The sequence below is a fragment of the Artemia sp. Qi Xiang Cuo genome, chromosome 16, assembly GCF_049724085.1.
Source record: "Artemia sp. Qi Xiang Cuo chromosome 16, ASM4972408v1, whole genome shotgun sequence".
Lineage (NCBI taxonomy): Eukaryota > Metazoa > Arthropoda > Branchiopoda > Anostraca > Artemiidae > Artemia > Artemia sp. Qi Xiang Cuo.
In genome coordinates, this window is record NC_142809.1 from 54,727,516 (window position 1) to 54,745,645 (window position 18,130).

At 37.4% G+C, this 18,130-nt stretch overlaps 1 protein-coding gene across 2 annotated transcripts in view; it reads left to right on the forward strand.

The window, feature by feature from the left end:
• Positions 1-18,130, forward strand: part of LOC148943107 (uncharacterized) — a 128,361-nt gene that overhangs the window by 86,834 nt on the left and 23,397 nt on the right. For both annotated transcript variants that reach the window (XM_089102510.1, XM_089102511.1), the window contains one exon: positions 12,307-16,633. In XM_089102510.1, coding sequence (XP_088958636.1) covers positions 12,307-16,633 — 4,327 coding nt within the window. The remainder of the gene's footprint in view (positions 1-12,306; positions 16,634-18,130) is intronic.

Consider the following 18,130-nt stretch of genomic DNA (forward strand, 5'->3'; position numbering starts at 1 on the left):
TTGCAAGAGTTGCAATGTTGCTTTGCAACACAGTTACGGTCATCGATTTAAAAACTACATTTCGTTGCTGGTTATATGGTCTGCCAAAGGTAACCTAGGCCTTAGTAATTTAACATGAATTATAGAACTCAAATATACTATTTCATAAGCAGTACACCTCCGGACTGATGGACGGCAATTTGTCTGAACACCGTTTTTCTTTTCTTTTTTAGCAGAAAACTAGTTGTAATTATTGCAAGAGTTGCAATGTTGCTTTGCAACACAGTTACGGTCATCGATTTAAAAACTACAGTTCGTTGCTGGTAATATGGTCTTCCAAAGGTAACCTAGGCCTTAGTAATTTAACATGAATTATAGAACTCAAATATACTATTTCATAAGCAGTACACCTCCGGACTGATGGACGGCAATTTGTCTGAACACCGTTTTTCTTTTCTTTTTTAGCAGAAAACTAGTTGTAATTATTGCAAGAGTTGCAATGTTGCTTTGCAATACAGTTACGGTCATCGATTTAAAAACTACAGTTCGTTGCTGGTAATATGGTCTGCCAAAGGTAACCTAGGCCTTAGTAATTTAACATGAATTATAGAACTCAAATATACTATTTAATAAGCAGTACACCTCCGGACTGATGGACGGCAATTTGTCTGAACACAGTTTTTCTTTTCTTTTTTAGCAGAAAACTAGTTGTAATTATTGCAAGAGTTGCAATGTTGCTTTGCAATACAGTTACGGTCATCGATTTAAAAACTACAGTTCGTTGCTGGTAATATGGTCTGCCAAAGGTAACCTAGGCCTTAGTAATTTAACATGAATTATAGAACTCAAATATACTATTTCATAAGCAGTACACCTCCACTCACTTGTATAATCCTTAAATGCCAGAAAACTAGAAATTCGCTGAAATTAACCAGAACACTGGCCGGAAATGTTACCAGTGTTACTGGGCAACAGTGTTACTGGGCAACAGTGTTACTGAGCAACGCAATCATTGTTTTTTCAAAATCACTTTTTATTGCGGATAAAAAGGCCACCTGAGGCGAACCTAAGCTATAGTAATTTATGTCGGCTTTTTTAGGATTTAAAAATACTAATGCATAAGCAGTATGCCGTTGCTCACTTGTTTAATATTAATTAAAAAACTAAAACTTTCCGAAAAAGAAGTTTTTCAAAGAAAAGTAAAGGCCGTATTAAAAGTAAGATCAGCAGAAATAAAAACCTATAATAATCCAGACTCAAAACGACTAGAAATTACTATTAAAATATCAATGAAACCCAAAAAGAATAGAAATTAAATAAACAATCATAGCAAACAAACATACAACAGGTACTAATATAAACGAATAAATAAACCTTAAAACTAGTAAAGGTTAATTTGAATGTTTAAATCAAGCTCAAAATGATCAAAAATTACTACAAACAAGAGTCGTGTTGCTGCCCCATTCTCTAACAGTAGAAGTCTAAAGCCTACTGCGTCACTGGGACTTTACTGAAAACAAATTATATTACAAATATAATCCTGTATTATATACTAATATAAAGCGTATCATCGATTATGTTACAAATATAAAACCTATCCTCAAGTTCAAGTTCTTTATTAATCAATAAAAAATGTTTTGACAAAACTATCAAATTAATGACCGACAATGCGGATAACTCGAGTGTGGGTTATACGCTCTACAATCAACAAATAACACTATTTCCAGATACCGGAATAAACAGATGGCTCTTCAACTTTCTGTACAGTAACAACAAACAAAATCTAAATAAAATCAAAATAACCAAATAAATCAAATTAAATGAAGAGTATCGACCCCAGTAAATTAACCAAATTGATAATTAATAATTAAGTGATTCATTAATCTGGTTTTATTATTAACCAACGATTTATTCAAATCTACAAAACTATGAAATTTATTCCAATTCCTTGGGGATAGGCTTGAAGTTCATGAAATTTTCCTTAGTCTTTGGTTTGCTGAAAATATGTACCCTGCATCAAGAAGGTAAATTGCAATTGGGCAGGTTACAGTTTCGCCCTCCAGAGCTCGTGCTACCCCTCCAGATTCGTTTTCCCTCCCCAAAAGTTTCAAGCATAAACAATTTTATGGCTATATTTTAGATTATATTTACACCATATTTGTGTCACGCATCATGTTATCCATACAATACAAATTGCCTACCGCTCAATCACCACACTTTGGCTGTTTATTGGAAAATGGGTTTTCCCCTCCAGGATTTGTTTGAATTTGCTCCAACGCCTGGTGTCTGTGTAATTGTTGCTTTTTTGAAGAGCAGGGTTTTCAAAAATCTCGAATGATTGACAAATGGATATATGACTATAAAACTCCTTAAATAAAAGGATATAAACCGTGCGGATTTGTGTAGCGTAGTGACATCTCTGTAGCCAAATTAAGAGTTTTTAGATGGTGTTTACACTTTTTGGTTTCGACCAACCTAAGGCCAAACGAAAAAAGGTCGTCTCCGCATGGGGCAGGAGGAAGTCGTAAAGAAAGATTTAAGGGAAATTGGAACTTTTTGGGAGGATATAAATTTGGAGGCATTGAATAGATTGGGATGGAGGAGAAGTGTGCATAGCTGTGTTCCCTCAGGTGGCTGTTCACTCAGCTGTGTCCCCGCAGAGAGTTGTCAGTAGTGGTAGTCGTAATAGTTAATACTTTTTCCTTTGGAGTCTGGCGCTATTAAAAGTTCTATATGGTCTTCTCTGCTGGAGATATGTTGTTGTTGCCATGTCTAAAAGACGTATCAGACATTTTCATGCCTCTAACATAATTGCTGAAAACCGTTTGTGTAGCTATTCTCAAAGGGAAAATCAGTAGAATAGTATATGGCCAGTCTCACTTTGATACTCCTGATCTACATACTGCTGCTGGTTCTCCCTTTGAGAACAGCTTAGCAAACAGTTTTTTGGCAATTATCTTAGAAGTGTAAAAATCTCAGATATAACCTTTTGGCACGACAACGTCGTAGTGAAAAAATAATGTTATATCAAGCATTACCCAATAAAACTGTGTATTTATTCAAAATGTATTGTGTGTGTGCATGCCCTAACAACTCATCCCTTGTAGATCAGCTCTTATATCTAGTGATCATTTATTATTTTGAGGCTTCAGGATGACATTGGATATTTTCAGGAATCCCTTGAAATCGAATCCCTTACTTTTTGTTATCATGGCTGAAGCAGTAGCTGCAACCTAGTAAAGAGTGAACCACAGCCCATAGTAACCAAAAAAACGCGTTGAAAAACGCGTTTTAAAAAAATACTGCCCAGTGAAAAAAAAATTGCCATCTGACACTGAATCAGGAATGGCAACTATTGTTGCGGTTAGTCTTAAGAGTAAAAGTTTATAATTGCATCATTTGAATCAACATGATCGAAGACCTTTAGTAGGGCAATTACAGTCGTCTACCTTGAACACTAAGGAAAATCACTTTTGTGCATGGGAAATACTTATTTGTCCTTTTTTTCCTCAGGGCTAGCGAATGACCAAAACATCATAAAGAAATTTCAATGACTTATTTGAACGGAAATTAAATTTGCTAGTGCCCTTTTTAAGTGACCAAAAAGATTGGAGGGCATCTAGCCCCGCCTCCATACAGGCCCCCTCCCCCCAATGTTATCCAATCAAAATCTAGAGATAGCCATTTTGTTCAACGTAGTTCAAAGGTCCAATATCTATGGTTTTGGTGATGATGTGACCCTCCAGAGTCCTGGGGAAAGGGCTGTACGCTGTATCGGTATCGGAAGTGTGGACATCACGCGTATCGGTATGGGCGCATTGGTATCGCAGGTCTTAGACAGATTTTTAATAACTCATATGAAAGATATTGCTCATGTCTACGTCCTTCCTATAAATTCCACTATCAGCAAGTTCCAAATGACACTAAAAATGGCTGTTCTGGTGCCATGTCTCAAGTGGAAAAGATGGGGCTAGTGGCTTACCAGAACTTTTAGAGGAACGTTTAATGGCTGATTTAGAAGCTATTGCTCGTATCTACGTGATGTTTATCAATTCTACCATCCGTAAGTGTGATATAGCACTAAAAACAACACTTTTGATGTCATTTCTTCAGTACAAATGCTTGGTAGTATAAAACGATATCATCATTGTAATAATTATGGTCCGAAACCCTTAACTGGAGGTTTGCAAGAACACCTCCCGTATGTTCCTCCTCCAAGCCCCCTTAATAAGCTAAGCAATTGAGGTACAAACACCAGCATATTAAATCAGATTATTAGAGGCGTGTTTCTGTTAGTACAGTGTTGACCTTCATATTAGAGGGTCTTGCGTTCTATTCCTGCTTGTTTTGTTTTGTGTTTTTTTTTTTAAATCACGGTTTTGTCCCTTCTATATGATCATTTTCAGATAATTTCACTGTTTTTGTAAATGTGATGCCCTCATTTTTTAAAGCATGTTCCGGGAAGGTATTTTGTCAAGCATTTTGATTCAAAAAGGAATAGTGGTCATCCACTTCATGGTTTGCAACAACATTCTTAGTAGATCACTAAATCCATACCCCAACGAATGGCGTAATTTTGTCAAAATCCAGTGTGTGTGGGGAGGGGGGGTTGGAAGTTGGAGCCAATTTTCCCAAATCAAGTGAAAATGACAGAAAAAACTTCAAAACGAGCCATATAGTAATTAAAAAGTAAAGATGTACTAAAGAAAAGTGACCTGTTTCAGTGGATGCTTGAATTATGCAAGCTTATCTTAGTTTTGACAACATATTCGGAGAAACTAAATTTCAAACTGGGGCCTGGGGGGGAATGATCTCTGGGAGGGGAGTTGCACCCTCTGCCCCATAGCAAATTACACCCCTGACCCCAACTCCTTGCCTCTTAGTGTTTGGAGAAGTGTAAGCATGTGGTTCTGGAACCACTCAAAGTTGTGTATTAAAAGAAGGATTACTTATTGTTATACTTACTTATCCAAATTATTTGCTTGAAAATTCCACCGTAATATTCTCTAATATTGTGCATTCAAAGAGGAAGAAAGACAAATAAAACAGTTCTCTAGGGGAATTCAGGCAATTCTTCCCAAAATTTTTGAAATGAAAGCAAACTGAGTTTATAATACTATTTATCGTACCTACGCAAGAAATGATCTGTTTTGGAATGTCGATTCATTTCTAAGTAGTGAGGGACTTTTCTATATAGGGACAGGTCAAATAACTCCCTAAGCCTAAAGGCACATTTTTGTTGAGCCAGCAAAAGTTTTCACAAGCATGTCGATATGCAAACCTGTCCGCTGAGTTACCCTTTTGTGTCGAAGCTACTCGCCTGGAGCTACTTTCTTAAGTGCTACTAAATTTAATTTGTTTAAAGAAAGAATTAAAGATCTATTTCTTCGTTATTGATAAAAAAATTACAAGAAGAAAAGACACTATATTTCGATTTTTCTTTCCACTCTAAATTTATTTTTTCCTTCAATTCTTGTACGGCTTCTTCGTTCAGCTCCTTAATAAAGGTTGAGGTGTCACCCTAGTGACACCTGTCACTCAAATCACTCTCAACAAAAGGATTCATTTACTCCGATATACATAGATATCAGAAACAAGGAAATTATTCAATCACGGCTCCTTTTACATCTTTACTTAAAGCAATATGCTTAAAGAACCGATAATGAATAAACAATTAAATTATTAGTAATATACGCAATATATTATCAGAGAAAAATTGACACCAAAATTGAGAATAAACAGCGTCACTCAAATTGGGCTCATACGAAAAGAGACTAAATCATCAATCAGTTTAAAAAACTGCAACAATTACACTAAGCGCGAAACCAAACGCTTAAAAAAACAACAACAAAAAAACACACAACAAATACATCTTAACTACTGGGCCAGTACTGACGACCAAGGATGGTTCAACTTCATTAAACGGGAATTATAAGCACGAATTTGCTTTTCCACTGCTATAATCGGGTCAGAAATACTGAATTTTCTAATTAGATAAGAATTGCGCGTCCAAGAGAGAAAACGTAAAAGATATTTTGCGAACCGGAAGAAAACTAAACGAATATTTGACTTGTCAGAATTTGTTAGCATTTTCCAAAACGGAGATTTGTACAGATAATGTGGTAGAGCGACAGATTTAAAAAGTTTCGAAAGAAGACAGCGGTTGAAGCGTTACTTATTAGCTGCTAAAGAAGCATATGATAACCCAACTCTACGTTCAATGTGAGCAATTAATAGTTGTCGCGTGTGCATTATTGACGACCCAATGGGAAGACCAAGGTAGGCGATATGATCTACTGGTTTAATCCTACTATTTCCGAGAGGAATATCCCTAGGTGACGCTTGATTCGAGTTGAGGAATACAACTTTAGACTTTTCAGCATTGAACTAAAGACCTAGTTTTGCATACTCAGATTGTAGCGTTGCTAAAATCTCGCTTATGCGCTGGATAGTGCGGTTCAAATTCAGAATGTCGTCTGCAAAACATACGGGAGATAAATCAAGACCGGCAAAGATGAAAGATGTGGGAACAGCTGACTGTGCATCAAGAACTTCATTATTGAAGGGTGGAGGGGTAGAAAAAGCACCTTGACGGGTACCTTTTTCAACATTGACAAAAATATTAGGGGTTGGTGCGTGGACTTGAGAGCCGTCAACTTTAGCTAGTGGGTGAAGTATTAGGCGAACTTTTAAGACGATAATACATGTCTCGAAGGGCTCTGATATATGAAGGGCTCACTCCACGTTTTGCTGCATGGAGTAGCATAGCGGCGTGAATGAGAGTCGAACGATTTACAAACACCATTCCAGGCCAACACGAGAGTTTTACCTGATGTTCGCGACAACCGACAAAGTGTGGGCACAACCGAGACGTGGCTGGAATCCAAATTGGTAAGGTGGAACATAGCATTTTGCGTTCAGATGGTCAATGAACAGAAGTTCAAAAAGCTTACAGAAGGTAGTAGCCATTGTTATAGGGCGGAAGGACGAGCGCTGGGTAGCGAGTTTACCTTTCTTTGGAATTGGAGTGAGATCTCCGATTGAGAAAGAAGAAGGTACAACTCCTTGGGTAACAATCATCTGCATCAAAATAGCAATATAATTTACCAGTAGTTCGCTTCCATGCAGAATGTGAAGAGCGCTCATTTTATCGATGCCAGAAGATTTCTTACGCTTTAGGTGTTGGATTGTTCGCAGTACAGAATCAACCGAAACAAAAAAATTGTCGGTTGGACAACTAGATAGAAATTTATCAAGCTTATCTTCACATTTGGACTGTAGGGTGGCATCTGGTGGGGAGAATTCAGCAAAGAAGTATGAATTCGATTCGGAATCAGGAATAACTTGAGCAGATAGGCGGGCGCTAGGAGGATCTCATGATACATTTCTCCAGAAGGAAGGTTGGGACAGAGAAGCTTACTGGGACGTCTCTTCAACTATCTGGTTCATGTGGATAGATAGTTCTTTTGCAAACTTTCCTTTGGTAGAAAGACGAATGTCAGAAACCCAGATAGAGCGAGGACGGTCACACTGGAGCCACAAATTGTACCAAAATTTGGATTTTTTCCAAGCCTCAACTAGGCTCGGATTACTAGACCAATACTCTGTGACACCCCGACGTATAAATCTAAGAGGTATAGCGGCTCTTTCTGCGCATCGGAGAGCATGGCAGATTTGTGCAGGATAGATATCTAGCAACACCCGTATTTCATTTGCATCAACTTGCTGATTTTTCATGAGCACCTGGAACGGAACATGAATTTTATATAGGACACAATTAGTAACTGCAGCAAAAAGATTATATTGGATGTTTTCCCTATCCCTGTAAAATTGGGCGTGGGGATAATGGGGTTGTTCGGTGGGAGTAGACTGAGCAGAGGGACAATAAATAAATGCATATATTGGAAGGTGGTCTGATAGTAGGAAATCAGTAACGACATGAACAGGTGACACTTGGAAGTTTATAAAAGAAACTACATGGTCGAGGTTAGACACGTGACTTCAATGGTGTGTGTAAGTGTAATCGAGATCTTTCGGCAATATCCTAAGCCAATCATCAAAAATCCCAGACAAAATAGAAGTATGCAATAACGAGGTGTCAGTTAAATTACAGTTAAAATCTCCTATAATAATACAACACTTACCTAACAGGCGAATCATTGAAAGGCAAGATCCTAGTTTCTCACACGCAGAAGTAAATAAAAATTCCGATCGGTCATTGAGGTAATCTGTCGGGAGATAGACGTTTACAATAACATACTCTTTTACACGGACAGCAAGAACAAAATCACATGAATCAAAAATACTCGACCGGCACGAGGTCCTAACAAGCATCGCAATACCACCCGAGGGGCGGCACCTGGAAGCGGATCGTTTATGGGGCACCGAATAGCTATTAAAATTATTGTTAATTTCCAGAAGGCCTGAACTAAGACTTGTCAAAAAATGTTCTTGCAAGCACAATACGTCACATTTCGAAAGCAGACCTTTTATCACAGGTAGTTTGACTAAAAGTTCACCACTAATATTCCACGAAAGTACAGCTTGCGCAGTAGTAGACACATGCATATAATACCGTGGGCTTTGCTAGTTGACTGTTGTTAGTAAGACAGGTTACATTGTAACAAGTATGGCCGGCAACTTTCCATTCTAGACAGAACATTTTTTCGAAATACAGAGAAGAAATGCTAAAGGTGTGACCGCATGACTCGCGTAGAGACCAGAGAGACCAATTAAAACCTTGTGAAGACAGGTACCCAGTTATATCACACGAAAAACAATGCTTTTGGAGGTAAGCAAATGCTTGTGCAGAATGCTTTTTGTAGCCAACTTTTAAAGACACTTTCAAGAACTGATCCAGGTTTTGTTTCGACTCAAAGTAGACCTTCAACACTCGGGACTTTCCGCACTGTGAAACTTTCACGCAGTTTGGTACAAGAGATATAACTTGATTCTCATCGTATTCAATCGGTACGCTTTTCAGAATCCCTTTAAACAATGGGGATTTCACACTCACTGAGATACCTGAGGTACTGTTTTTAGCATTTTCGGCAATTTTGTTCGCTGCACGCTTTGACTTAACAACAAGTTTCCATTCCGAAGCCGATTTTTTAAGTTCAGTTATTTCACCTGAGGCCTCAGGGCAAAGTTTATCGACGAAGTCCTTACGAGCATTAGGTGAGGTCAGGTTTGCAGGACAGTTCTTTAGTACAACGGCAAACGTAGGAGCTGGGGCAGGGTTAATTGTTACGTTAGTATCAATTCTAGCTGGCCAAACAGAGCCTGAATGCGTCACATTCTCTAAAAAGCCGTCAATTTTCCGAGAGAGTGCATTAACTTTAGAGACTAAAGTAGCCGAGACTGCATCCCCGATTGTTGCGGTTTCAGATGGCGAGAATATAACAAAAGTGGGAACAGGCAAATTATCCTTTGCCGCCTGATTTAACTGTTTACAAATGTCAAATACATTATCTTCATCCTTTGCATGTTTCACACATCGGCTCTGAATATTCAGCTCCTTATACAGAAACTCTTTAGCACTGATAATAGTACCATGATAAAATAAACTCACAGCTTTTCCGATAATCAGATTAATTTTCGCATCATCAAGCATAGATCTGGTGACAAAGTTCAGTAACGGATTTAAAATATTCTTCCTATTTTGATCGGTCATTGCACAATCTAATTTTGATAGACAGGGACAGTCGAGTATTCCAATCAAAATATATATGTAGTAGGTCAATGTAATATGTAGATCAAATAATATAATCCAAGTTCGAGGTGAACTATTTTCAAGTCCACATCCGATCTTGAAATTAATTCAATAAAAACCATAGGAAATCACAAATGTATTACTGTATTAACAGTTTTACTGTATGAATGAGATGAGATTATATCCAAAAAGAGATGTTTGCAGTATGAACTCTCAATATAGACTCTATCTAACATATATAAATAAAACTATTGCAAATAAATCAACTGGTGATATTCCCCTACGTTTGTAGGATTACAGAAAACTAGCGCTTTACTGAAAACACAAAACAATTTGGTTTTTATACGTAAATGTAAGCCATTTAAGGACACTTTTAACAGTATAAAAGCAAAGGATTTTGACATTGTCGCTAAATTTTTTTTTTTCGTTTAATTTAGCATCACTTTTGCACAGCGAGTTAGTTCAATGATTGAGTGTTGTTTTAGGTCTGTAAAGGACATTTCATGATTTTTTTTTGTAGACGAGTTCGAAATGAAGGAATCTTATTAGTATTAAGACTAGAAACTCGCTTTAGAATTTGTATCACAACTTGAAATTTTCGTTTTTTGGAGAGAAATAACTGGATTTCCAGAGTTTATATTACGGTTGATATGTTCTTCACTTCGAGTAATACTAGGTGAAACCAAGATGCTACCTGATAAATCAATCCATTGTTTTGTATGCTGTTTAATAAATTTTAACATATTATTTTTATGCCTAAGTTTTTAAGATAATTTTAATTGTATACTGAAAGACTATAGAAAAGCGTTATACGTTAGTTTGTTGTTGTGAGGCTCCGTGTTTACTTTTGACTCCTAAATCAATGTTCTTATTTTTTATACTTGGCTTTTGTGTTTTCAGTAAAGCGCTAGTTTTCTGTAACCTTACAAGCCTAGAGAAATATCACCAGTTGATTTATTTGCACTAGTTATATTGATATATGTTAGATAAGCTGGGAAGTAATAATTTTTGGTTTTTTTTTAAGTTTCAACTTTGCTCTTTACTTCTCCAGAACAACTTTGCTTTTTTTTTAATTTAACTGTCTAAAACCAATAAATTGGTTCACTAGAACCTTAAAATACGGCTCTATCGAGGAATGGGTAAAATCCAGTCTCTGACATTTGCTTGAAGGATCTTCTGCCCCCTCCCCCCGGGAATGTTTATAAATAGGTCCAAGAATGTATTTTTTAGTTTGCCGAAGCCGCCCTCCTCTCTCCAAAGAACTGAAAACTTTTTTGCAACTATATGTGAGGCCAATTTCTTGGGAGTAATATGATAGATGTATAGTCTAAAGCTAGCTGCCCACAGAAAGCGAATTTTTTTCGCAGACGAATTCGTAAGTTCGCATCACGAAAGCGAATTCGCGAGGTATGCCTCACAGAACGCGAAATTTCAAATATGATTTCTAAAAGACAGAAACAAAAGATTTGTGGATTGTTACTATTTTTGTCTTTAAGACTTCGGAGAGATAAGCTGAAATGATCAAGAAAGTTCTGGGTGAGGCCTACTGTCCTGTTTTTAGAAGTGTCTTGTGTTTCGTCTTGCGAATATCTATCGTGCGATTAAAATTCGACTCGGAGTTGAAAGGTGCGAACTGCGAATTTTTGACGTGCGAAGCTGAAAATATTCGCCTGACGACGACGAATTTGCCTAACGTCAGCGAATTCGCTTTCTGTGGGCACATAGCTTAAGGCGAGAACAAACCGAAAAACAAAGCCACGTGGATTTAGTACACAATTGCATTGAAGGGAAATTATGTATTTTTAGAGTCTTTCAGCATTGTATGAACTAGAACATAGCTGTTGGATATTGTGAAAGTAAATCGCTTTTTCGGTAACCAGGTCCGATCCCTTTGAACAAATATTCAGGCCTTAGCTTGCCGATTTCGGTACACAAGGAACTTAAAGGGATTTCAAATCGGTGCTGTCTATTGCTACTTTCTATTTCAGGGAAATCAATAAATTAACGGAGATAATATGATAGTATAGATGTAGTACAGATAATATAGATGACACAATGATAGAGTATATAGACAGAGACATATGTAGTTTATAGATGATCATTACTAGCTAAAACCGCTATGCTTTTAACTGAGCTAAAAATTAGGGGGAAAATCTCCTAGATGCCCGCCCCTTTGAACCAAATTTAAAATACATCACAACTTAAATAAAAAGATGTAAGTAATTCAGTATACAATGACCACAGGGATCTCCTCTTTATGAGGGAGATGCTGTGCCAATCTATTTTGGTTAGCGGATTTCCGACGCTACCGGAATTCGCAGGCTACTATTCCAACTTTAAATGCCTCTGGGTTCTGCTATTAGCAAGCTACTATCTTGATTTTAGATTTCAAGGAACACTGGCCCGGGTACCAAAGACCCGATTTTAGAGAGAATTTTTGATGGGTAGGCTGAATAATATCTTTAGCTACAATGGGGTATTCGTATTTTGAAAAATTCAATAAATTGACTTGGTTCGCCTTAACACTGAACCCTCCATTTATCCTTCAGCATTAGTGAATTGAATAAGAATTGTTTTACAAATACAAGGTTTCTAATCATACCTTCTAAATTTAGGATGGTGATGAATGTGGAACACCGCTGTTTCTTCCTTGTGCTGCTCTCGATCAGAAGCATGAATTAGATAGCAGTAAGCCAAAAAATCTTCGCCATCGAAAAAGGAAGAAACAACAAAATATTATTCAAAATGAAGAAGCTAAAAAGAAGGCAGTTGGTTTTAATTATTGCACTATCAATAGTGATCTATCAATGACTGTACAGAGCGTTGATAAAGCGGAGACTGCACGAGAACAAGAATCTCTTGGTGGTTTTGCACCGTTTTCGACACCAAGAAGATTGTTTGAAGAAGTAAGTGACGACGCGTTAGTCCCATCTGCTGAAGCTCCAAGTTTATCTGATGTCTGCCATGAACAGCAAGGGGACATTGAGCATTATTCTTTGTCAAACCGACCGCATAGTCGGGGTAGGAAACGAGATAGATCTGTTAATAAAAGTCGTAAATCATCAAAATCTCCACGTCTTTCCCCCCTTGTAATACGTCGAAGTCTTCGACTTAAATCACGAGATAGATCAGCACACAGTTCGGTAAATGGATTAGACGAAGAAGAAGATGCTACTGCAGCAGGTTCTGCTCTATACTGCGTTGTTTCTAATCAGCTAGTCGAAGTTCAAGAATTTCCTAAGAGGAATGAAGAAAATGGTGAAGGAACGCAATTACGACGTCATCGATCACGAAGGCTTACTGGAAGCCAGCCTCAAAAGCTTGCAAAAATCAGTGAACCAACTGGTTTATTTAATTCTAGTCATAAGTTAACCCATGGCGCCAAGAATAAAGCCAGTGAGAAAGATTGTGATAATGATTGTGATTTGCCAAACAAAACAAATACAGGAAATACTAAAAAACAAGACATCATAGAGAAGCAAATAATAAAACCTCTCGAATGTGATGCTGGTGAAAATGATCAATTAAAAGAAAAATGTCTTAATTCTTATAACCATAATTCATCAGGGTCTATAAAAAATGATAACCATGTCAGCCAAAAAGAAAAAGCAGGTAGTGAAAGCGTCTCTTTGAGGGAACAGAGTGTCGGGAAAAATGTAAAATCTAGCGAAGCAGATACTAGTGTTTTTGTGGAAAAAGGAGAAAATACTCATTTAAGAAATGACAGCTCTAACATCTGTAACTATAGTACATTGAGGTCAACAAAGAGCATTGGGCCTATTATCCAAGGAAAGAAAGAAAAGATTAGTGGTGAAAAGTGCTCATTGAAGGAAACGAATTTGGTGAAAAGTGAGAAACCAACGGAAATGGATAAAACTACTTTTATTGAAAATAGGGAAAAGCAGAATGAAACTCAGACATGTTCTGTATTAGTGAATTGCAGTGTGCCTACAAAAGGGATGCAAAAATCGTTCGCTTCTTCAAATTCTTCTTTTTTGGCATCACAACAACCTTCAAAGTCTAGCGAAGTGACAACTTCAAAAATTATGGAAAGAGCGCTCAGTGATAAACAACCAGCTAAAAATAATAGTGCTTCATTCATAAAGTGTGCCAAAAAGCGTAGTAACATCTCAAAAAGTGTTTCCTCAAAAGAAGCAAAGAACTTTAGTCAACTTGCCATACAACATGAAGGGGAGTCATCAGGCCTAGTAATTGAAGTAATAGAGCAAGATAGCAGAACCTCTGACCTGAATGACCTTTTAGATCGTATCAAGGCTGCAGAACTTGCTGAATTGAAAAAGGAATTAGCAAAACGGTACGTGGAAGTAACCAACAGAAAGAATTTCCAAACAAATGCTTCAGAACAAAAGGACAGTGTTACTATCACAAGAAGGAGACATGTCACTGAGCCACCAAGTGGAACAAAATCTAAAGATGAATATGCAAATAAATCAATTACGGAAACTTTGAGGAAGTGGAAGAGCACAAAGTTGGAAATGTTTAAAGTAACTAGTAAGAATGACCTTTTTATAAGTGGAAAGAATGACCCACCAGATCCCCGTCTAAAAGTTTTTGATTGGAAAGATGACATACGTATGAGTAATGCTCCTCCACAAACCAGAGCTAAAAATAATTCAGCTGTTAGAGGAAGAGCTGTGGCTAGAAGGGGGAGACCAGCTAAAAGAGGTAGAGAGACAGGTGGGAACGGCCCTCTTATAAGTGGAAAGGATGACCTAAAACATCCTCCTTTGAGTCATTTGAAGGACGACCTAGATGCGGGTAATTCTCTTCCACATATCAGAGCCCGAAAAACAATATCAGCTGAAGGAAGAGCTGTCGCTAAAAGAGGGAGACCCTTAACAGGTAAACCTGTTCGTGTTGTCCAGGAATTAATCTCTAAACCAGTGTATTTAAAAGACACCCAGAGCCATTTTGCTGAGGTTTGCAGTCCTGATAGCTTAAGACTCCCAGCAAGCTCATTGACTACAAATGAAAGCCCTAGCTTTTCTGATAATTCGGTCCAGTCAAAGAATATACCTCCCAATATTAATGAACGTATGGAGCATGATGTTAAAGGTAAAACACAGTCTGAAAGTCAAATTTCAGCCGAAGTTAAACCCCCTGCAATATTGAATAGAACAAGACAAAAAGCTGTTAAGAAGCCCTCAGAGCCATCTGCTTCAGTGGTAAAGTCCTCTTGCGAAGGAGAAGGGGAAATAAATGCTCGTAGTAGCAAAGAATTCGCTGGTTCAGGTCTTAAAGGTTTAAGTTTTAGTAGCCACGACAATGATCTAGGTGACTCATCTGTTTCTTTACCTCAAATAGAAAGTAGAGTTATCGATGCAAGTATGGAATTCAAAACATCACCTTCATCTAGCCTCGTACATTCTGGAAGATCTGGTGATTCACCAACCCTGAGTATCAGGAGTGGTGACCTTGATCTCGCATCCCCACTTTCCAGTGTGAGAAGTACTGATGCTGTAGTGAAGTCACCGTTCCCATGTATGCGGTCCCCTGAGAACGCATCAGCATATGCTGTGTCTCCCATCTCCTTAAGTGGTAAATCTCCAAAGAATGGATGTCAACTAAATGGAAAACTGGCTAAGTTAGAGAAGAGTAGTGATTTGGAAATTTCTAAGAAAGCTTGCCAATTGTCTGAAAATACTCCAGGGAATTCTAAAGTACAGTTGAGTCCTAATCCTGAAGTTCCTGACACGGATTCTGAAAGTTTGGTCAAAGTAATTGAGTCAGGAGAAAATTCAAAACCTTCAACTCTGTTATTTTCAGGGAAAGATGTGAATCAGTATTTGAACAAATTGTGTGACAAGTCGGAGGAAGGTCAAACAGGGAATGATGTGACGAGTGCAAAAAATAAACTATCTTCTTCTGCTAATGTTGGCAGCCAGTCTTTGAGTGTGCAAAAGGCTGGAGGTGAAAACCAAAAAGATGAAAATCAACCAGATACTACATGGACAGTAAAAGATATGTGCCGCAAGTATAGATCTAAGTCAGAACCTAGGTTAAAAATAAAGAAGATAAAACAGGTGAAATATCAACAGCATGTACAGAAGAATGCTAATCCTATTCTGTCAAATTTATCGCTAAGCTCAAGAATACCTGATGACTTTGTGTCTGAGGAGAGACTGGCTTATGCACGCCCGCAACATAAATACATCGTGGATGTAGAATCTTTATCTCCATTTTGTGAATCCCCAGCTCCACCATCACCAAAAACAACTAGCAACAATGTTCAACCAGTCAAAATTAGTGAAATAAATCTAATAGATAAAGATGAGTCTCGCGAAATTGAAGCTGTTGAACCAGAGCCTTGTAGTCAAGGTCTAGACGTTAGAAACAGCATTGAAAAACAGTATATTTCAGATTCGACATCAGTGAATATATCTGGTAGCGTTATAGAGGGATGTGAAATGCCTAGTGAATTGCTACCAAAAATGCCCGAGATTATCCATGAATCTTCTTTCAGAGATGATCGGTTATCTAATCCGCAACCGGGAAAATCCGTCATTGACACTTTGTTTGATGAGATCCCTCGTTCTCTTTCTCCAATTCGTAACATTCCTAGCCGTGTTATTATCCCTCGAAGGTCGCCATATACAGAAGCGTTAATTCGCATACAGCGGATGCATGGTTTAGCTGAAATTTCTGATCCTCTTAAGTATTCTCGAATTGTTGAATCATCTATGGTATCTGCTGACAATAAAATAAGAAAAAGTGAAGCCTTTGTGGCGCCTGGCATTTCAACAGACTCAAAAGTAGTTGAAAGTGCTATTTTGAAAGAAATTAGTGTTCCTTCTAAGAACTCAGCTAGTGAAAGTTTGACTGACTCGTGTCAAATTTCAACCTTAAAAAGGAAAAACATGCCAGCCAAAGTTTCAGGTCGAAGGAGCGCAAGTGGTTTCTCGGAAGTATCCTGTGTTTCTGGTGTGTACCTCTCTCTCTCTCTCTCTCTCTCTCTCTCTCTCTCTCTCTCTCTCTCTCTCTCTTTCTCTCTTTCTTTCTCTCTCTCTCTCTCGCTCTCTTTCTCTGTCTTTCTCTGTATCTATCTCTCTATATATATATCTAAATCTATAACTATAACTCTCTCTCTCTCTCTCTCTCTCTCTCTCTCTCTCTCTCTCACTCTCTCTCTCTCTCTCTTTCACACTCTCACACTTACTGTCTCTCTCTCTCTCTCTTTCTCCCTCTCCAGAGGTATCAGTTAGGGAGAGAGGCAATTACCCCTCTTTAATTGGAAAATATGTGTTTGTGTATAAAAAATTGAAAAAGTTCTTGCCCCTCCCTCCCCCGAAAACACATTTTGTGATTTGGTGTCCCTGTTTCTATCTCTCTCTATCTCCTTCCTTCCCTCACTTTCTCTCTATCCCCCTCTTTATCTTTACAGGGGTACCGAAAAGGGGGGAGTGGGGAATTGCTCCTCTTAGGTAAAAAGAACTTTTTCTTGGCTTTATCAAAAATTGAAAAATCAAATCGCTTTATGGGCTATTATGTATTAACTTATGGTGTCTGTTAATTTCCAAAATTAAAGGTCGATAATGTATAATACAGATTTCGGTGAAATAGACTATACATATTGAAAGGATGATTTTTAGATTAAATTTGACAGACATTACGAGGCGAAATTGACTGACATGACAAAACAAAAAACTGCACTCAAATTGGGGTTCTGTTTTCATGATGTAACTCTCAATCACATATTACTCAGTTGTACATATACATTTTAATTTTTTTTTTTCAATCGCGTAAGTTTTTAGTTCTTGATGATCTTAAATAGGCACTGAAACTGTCAATATTGCTTCGAAATAAAAAAAAAACATGCCACCTTTTGTTTTATACTGCTTTTTATTTATATTTTGGTTTGTTGTTTATATTGACCTATTCTTATCAGTTCTTCTTTGTAGCTTTCTTATACTTCTTATATTCTATATACTTCTGATATATTATACTTTCTTATACTTCTAGCTTCGCGTGTTGTCCACCACCATCATATATATTTCATCCAGTCTTGTTTAGCTTTTACATAGATCTTTTATTCTTATTAATTAAAAAAACTTTTTCCAAAAGACAAGTTTTCCAAAGAAAAGTAAAAAGCTCCATTAAACCAAATATGAGCAGAAATACAGTTTCCCCTGCCTTCTCATATCAGAACATAATTTGCGCTTAACTGAAAATAAACACATTTTAAATGCTTTCGCTTTTTTGATTTTAGTATTGTTGATTTTTTTGTGAATAAATGATATCTCCATTGAAAAAAAGTCAAAAACTATAAAAACTTTTTGGAATAAATATCAGTATATGTATATTAAACTGACAATCCAGGGTCATTTGTTTTATTTTTTTCACTTAAGTGCAAATTATGTTCTGGTCTTCAGAAGGCTTGGGGGGGGGGGGGTGCACCACTACTCATGTTAGGGCTTGCTT